The sequence below is a fragment of the Callospermophilus lateralis genome, chromosome 1, assembly GCF_048772815.1.
Source record: "Callospermophilus lateralis isolate mCalLat2 chromosome 1, mCalLat2.hap1, whole genome shotgun sequence".
Lineage (NCBI taxonomy): Eukaryota > Metazoa > Chordata > Mammalia > Rodentia > Sciuridae > Callospermophilus > Callospermophilus lateralis.
The window spans coordinates 212,965,989-212,972,141 of NC_135305.1; the positions used below are offsets into that span (position 1 = coordinate 212,965,989).

Genomic DNA, 6,153 nt, shown 5'->3' on the forward strand with positions numbered 1-6,153 from the left:
TTTCCTGGTGTCAATCAAAGCACATGGAAGCACAAAATGACACAAAAATTTCAGAATTTCTTCTTCTGGGAATTTCAGAGGAACCAGAACTACAGCCCCTCATCTTTGGGCTTTTCTTCTCCATGTACCTGGTCACAGTCACAGGGAATCTGCTCATCATCCTGGCCACCATTTCAGACCCCCACCTGCACACGCCCATGTACTTCTTCCTCTCCAACCTGTCCTTTGTGGACATCTGCTTCACCTCCACCACGGTCCCAAAGATGCTGGTGAACATCCAGATGCAAAGTAAAGTCATTACCTATGCAGGTTGCATTATACAGATTTACTTTTTTGCATTATTTGTAGGACTGGACAATTTCCTTCTGGCTGTGATGGCCTATGACCGGTTTGTGGCCATCTGCCACCCCCTGCACTACACGCTCATCATGAGCCCCAGGCTGTGTGGATTTCTGGTGCTGGCATCCTGGGTCTCGAGTGCTCTCCATTCCTTATTGCACAGCTTAATGGTGCTGCGACTGTCCTTCTGCACAGGCTTGGAAATCCCCCACTTTTTCTGTGAACCTAATCAGGTAGTCCACGGAGCCTGTTCTGACACTTTCCTTAATGACCTGGTGATATATGTTGCAGCTGTGCTGCTGGCTGGTGGCCCCCTCGGTGGTATCCTTTACTCCTACTCCAAGATCATATCCTCCATCTGTGCCATCTCATCAGCAGAGGGCAAGTACAGAGCCTTCTCCACCTGCGCATCTCACCTCTCCGTGGTCTCCTTATTCTATTGCACACTCCTGGGAGTGTATCTTAGTTCTTCCATTGCCCAAAATGCACACTCAAGTGCCACAGCCTCTGTGATGTACACTGTGGTCACCCCCATGCTGAACCCCTTCATCTATAGTCTGAGGAATAAGGATATCAAGAGTGCTCTGAAAATACTCTTTGAGAAACTATAAAAGCTCCCATTATCCTGGACCTTCAAAACTACTGCTGGTTGCAAGGTTTGAAGCCTCAGAGCAAGAAATTACAATATTTTCACCAGATTGTGGAATGAGACCTGTCTCCTATTTACTTTCTGGAATCTCCATTTCTTTTATTTTAACTTCTCCAAAAAAATGTATGTAAATCACCTTATGAGATTTCTGCTCTGACATCTACACAGCATTCACTGTTATTTGGTTGCACATTCCCTCAAATTTGTTTTCCATCATGGGTTGGAAAGATTGGAAAACCCCATTTATTTAATGGGACAACATGAATTTCTGAAGAATAATTTCTTTTAAGGACATAGATCATATCAAGTAAACTTTGGTTTGATTGTACGAAAATACTTTGTCATGTGCTGTGCTCCTCAGGTGGAAAAATCCCACACTTGACAATAAAGGTCACGTGCATACTTTTATCCTGGAGGAGAGGAAAGGATCAACAATTTTATCTTGGGGTCATCGTTAATTTGTATCTCACTGTTCTTGTCTGCTCTTCCTAAGAATGTGAGTTTTTAACCAATTTATTTATTTTTTTTTGTAACTGGCAGAAGCTTTTCTTCTCTTTATTGGGATTCTGTTTTCTTATGCAGCTTGGTTTCTGCTGTATCTACCGTTACCACGGGAAAAACCAGTTATGTAATCTCCATCTCCAAGAGAAGGATGCAACAGAAAGTAAATGAGAAATAATAGGTTAATTTATCTCACCTCAGAATCAGAGAGGACCTTAAATGTGATGAGATAGACTTGTACATTGCATATTGTATTGCTATGAAAATATGACTTTTCATACTGTAAACATAATCACTGAAGAGTAGAAGACTACTCTCCATGTGTAAGGGGGTTTTCTCACTGAATATCGGTGAGCAATTCTTATTTTCCATTTCTCCTTGAAAATTTCTAGTGCTGTCTAGAAAAAAAAGAATTCTCTGTTGTTCTAAGTGAACTATCCACAACTTTCTGAATTTTTTCACAACAACTAAAAGGGTAGTGAATGAGCAATATCAATATCATCCATTACATATGTCCTTCAAACTCAAGAATCATGTCAATCATCCCAACCAGAGCATAACTTGCAAACAATCCTGGATTCTTGCATAGTATTGTGATAGCAGGCTACAGCTATCAAAAACATGCATATACTTTTACTGAATCAAGCTCAGAATAAGTCCTCCCATCAGGTCCCATTTGAATAAAGCCATTACATGAAACTGTCAGCATTTAGAAATGTTTGTTATGCAACAATATCTAACCATCACAATAAACAAAGGAAAGAGAACAGAGGGCATTTATAATAATCAGATATTTCAATTTGGGGCATTCACCATAATCTTTAAAGACAACATTCACAGTTTTATGCTAAAGGTCAGGTAACACAGTTACAGGTTGCAAGGATGAGCACTTGGACACCTGTACTGGATTGTCATTCTATCATATCTACCTTCCACCAAGGAGTTCTTACCTAGGAAAGCTCACACACACACACACACACACACACACACACACACACACAGAGAGAGAGATAGAGAGAGAGAGAGAGAAAGAGAGAGATTGAGAGACATTCACTAACATGGTTCTCACCTTGCCTACTTACTTGAATGGAGTGGCCAGAAAACTTCTGTGAAGGGGCAGATAATAAATGTCTTGAGCTTCACAGGCCAAATGGTCTCTCATACTGACTCAGCTCTGCCATGAGGGTGGCAGGCACCATAGACAACACACAGATGGGAAGGTGTGACTGACTCCAAATAAAACTTTACTTGTGGAGACCAAAAGTTAGACTTGATGCAAATCAAAACCACAGTGAGATGCATTTCACACCTCTTCAAATAAACATAGGAAAACTAATCATTTCACTGACAGAGAGAATCTGAAAAAGCAGATCTCATGGAAGCTGAAAGTGATTAGCAGGGTCTGGACAGGAGAGGCAAGAGGGATAAAGGGGAGAAGTTAGTCAATGGGTATGTTAGATGGTAGGAAGAATTCTGGTGTTCTGCTGCATATTAGGGTGACAAAAATTAATAGTATATCATATGTATTTTGTAAAAGCTGGAAGAAAAGATTTTGATCTCATCACAAAGAAATATAGATGTTGCAGGTGAAAATATGTAATTATCTTCATTAATCATTACACAAAGTCCACATTTATCCAATGTCATATTGTATACCCCCAAATATATACAATAATTGGTCAATAACAATAAAATTTAAAATTAAAAAAGTAATAAAAATTTTTAAAAGGAAGATAGCAATGTTGGTGAATTAATAATTTGTAATCCTCATCCATTATTCCTGGGAATGTAAATATTATAGCTACCGCAGAAAAGAGTTTGGCAACTTCTCAGGTTGACATAGAAGTGTCGTATTACCTAGCAATTCCACCTTGTGTGTATACACACAAAAGAAGGAAAAACAGGGTCTCAGAAAGACTTGATTACCAGTAGAAAAAGGTGAGAAAAAGGTGTCCATCAACAGACACCTGCATAAACACAACGCTTTGTACTCAGGACAGAAGGTCAGTCAGCCAGGAGCAGAAAGGACCTTCTGACACATGCCACAGCCTCAGTGGATTTGGAGGCACCTAAGATCACCTGGGGAGTGTGTTGCTCTCATGTGCAGAAAACAAACCACACTCCAAGTCAGAGTGCTTTCCTCAAGTGCAGACCTCAAGGTGTGTGGCTCTGACCCAGCTGTGTTTGCCCCAGGTGCGTCATCATTCTGGGAGGATGGCTGAGGAAAAGGTCCCCAAGTGAGAGGAGCCCACCATTCCAACACAGAAGAAGAGGAGGGTGTGGCAGAATCCCCCAGGCCGCTCACAGCTTCTTCCCATGGAGCAGGTCATGTCTGCCCACATCCTATCACCTGATGCAGGTCACGTTGACATTAGGCTTTTCCAGAGGAAGTGGAGAGTGACAGATGGAAACACAGGTTCAGATATGCCATGGACTCCCGTGATCACAGAGGCTGAGTGTTTCCACAATGGTGTCTGTGACTGGAGAGCCAGAGAAGCCAGTCGTGTGACTCAGTCCAAGAAGCCAGAGGCCTCAGAACCAGGGAGGCCAATGGTGCAGCAGCCAGTCCAGGAGGAGAGACGTCAGGACCCAGAGGGCTGCTGGGGCCAGTGCCAGAGTCTAGAGGCTCCAGAAACTGGAGTCAGATGTCCAGCAGCAGCAGCAGGAGAGAACATGCCTGTTCCCGAAGGAAGAACCAGCAGGGAGCTTCCCCTTGTTCTGTCTTCCTGTTCAGTGCAGGGGCAGACGTCTGGATGGAGTTGCTCCTGGGGAGGGAGATTCATCACTCTGTCCAGTGACTCAGTGACAATCATCCCTGGAAACACTCTCCCAGAGGCACAGAGAGCTAAAGATTTACCAATTCTCCTGGCATCCTTCAATCCACTCAAATAGACCCCAAAAATTAACCACTAACTTGTCCATGTCCAACGTCACACAGGAGGAACATGCATTCATATCAGGCAAGGCAGGGCCAAGACCCAAAGTCCTGGGTAGTGTTGGTCAGTCATCCTGCAGAATATGTGGGAGTGATGACTAATTGTAAAATATAAAACAAGTTCTCTGTGGGGCAGAATCAGAGAGGAAAGCATTTCTACTTCTGGTGGCATCAAAAAAAAGTTTATAAATTATCTTCTATGGATTTTCACCAGATGAGAAATAAGGGACAAATAATTTGATGCACCAAGAAATATCAGTTTTTTAGATCTTCCCAAGAGGAGAACATATTAAAACAACTTAAAAGAGTCTGAAAACCTTTACTGTGACTATTTGGACCATTCCTGAGTGGGTCAGAGGTGATGCCGATGAGTCCAACACAGCACAGGGTGGTGGACCAAGGCTCTGAGCTTCCTGCCTGGGTCCTGGGAGGAATGTCTCTGCACCACCTCTCCCCGTCTCCCAGGAGACACTCAATGATGAACTCACTTCCTGTGCCAGGAAACCCTTGTGATGTCACAGTGACCTGAGCCAATGAGGAGCAAGGTGATGGTCACAATGGCTGTTATCTGTGGGACATCTACTCTCCACAGGTCATTTCATGTGATCTTTAACCTATGAGTTAGTTAACACAGACACTCCATGAAGAAGGGGAGTCTACCAAATTTGTAGATAAGGCGCCAAGGACAACAAGTTTGATTTCCTATCACAAGGGAAGCCTTCAAGAGGCAAATGTCAACTTATTTAGGCAGAAGCCGAGCTACAGAGTCCAGTTCCTGACCACCTAAATTACAACTGAGGTGATGAAGGCCTTCATGGTGGAGAAGGCCTTGGAATGCCTGCACTTGACTCTGATGCTGTACAGTAGCCTCAGTGGTCAATAATGGGAAAACCAGATGGTGCAGCAATCCCATCAATGGAAATGTTCATCCAAAGGAAATGAAGTTAGCCTCAGAGACTTCTGCACTTCCATATTCACTTAGCCTTATTCAGGTAAGCAGATATGGAATCCACCTATGTCTGGATACATGGATGGAAGAATTAGACACCTTACGTATACTCAGGGGAGTATGGTTCAATCATAAAAATGGATGAAATTCTGTCAGCTGTGACAACACAGATGTAAATGGAAGTCCCCAGAGAAGTAAAAGTGAGACAGGAAGACAAATGCTGCATGATCTCACTCACCTGTGGAATCTAAAAACATTAATTTGATGGATATAAAAAAGTGAAATGTTGGTCACCAGGGACTGATGTGGTTTGTGGGATTGTGTGGAGAGATGTTGGTCAAAGAATCTGAGGTTCAGCTAGACAGGAGGAAGAGTTCAGGAGACCTACAACCTGGTGACCATAGTTAGCAACAGAATCTTTAACAGTGGTGAGTGGATATCTAGTGTCTCACCACAGAAATAATAACCACAGGAAGTGATGTGCATAATGATTAGCTGAATGCAGTCACTCCACAGTGCATGTGTTCTTGAAAACGTTCTGTTATAGGCCATTATCACGATTTAAAAAAGAAAAAAAAGAAGAAGAAGAAGAATGGTCCACCTACCATTCTTATAGCCTGACTGGCAACTCTTGGAAAAGCACAATCTCTGACCACACTAATCTGTCAATTCACAACCTGAATTTCAACCAGATCCCCAAGTGATTCATATTCACACTGAAGTTGGAAACATTCTGGTCAGAAAAGTGTTTCTCAAAGTCCCCACCATTGTCCCTCCCAG

General features: G+C 42.8%; 1 protein-coding gene across 1 annotated transcript; it reads left to right on the forward strand.

Annotated features, from left to right (window-relative positions):
* The first annotated feature begins 23 nt into the window (after positions 1 to 23).
* On the forward strand, positions 24 to 950 carry LOC143410267 (olfactory receptor 7A17-like). The gene has a single exon (XM_076871059.1). The coding sequence runs from the start codon at positions 24 to 26 to the stop codon at positions 948 to 950; it is 927 nt and encodes a 308-aa protein (XP_076727174.1).
* The last annotated feature ends 5,203 nt before the right edge of the window (positions 951 to 6,153 follow it).

What these genes read in the sequence shown, in the direction of transcription:
- LOC143410267 (XM_076871059.1), top strand. Translation starts at nt 24, where the DNA reads ATGGAAGCACAAAATGACACAAAAATTTCAGAATTTCTTCTTCTGGGA.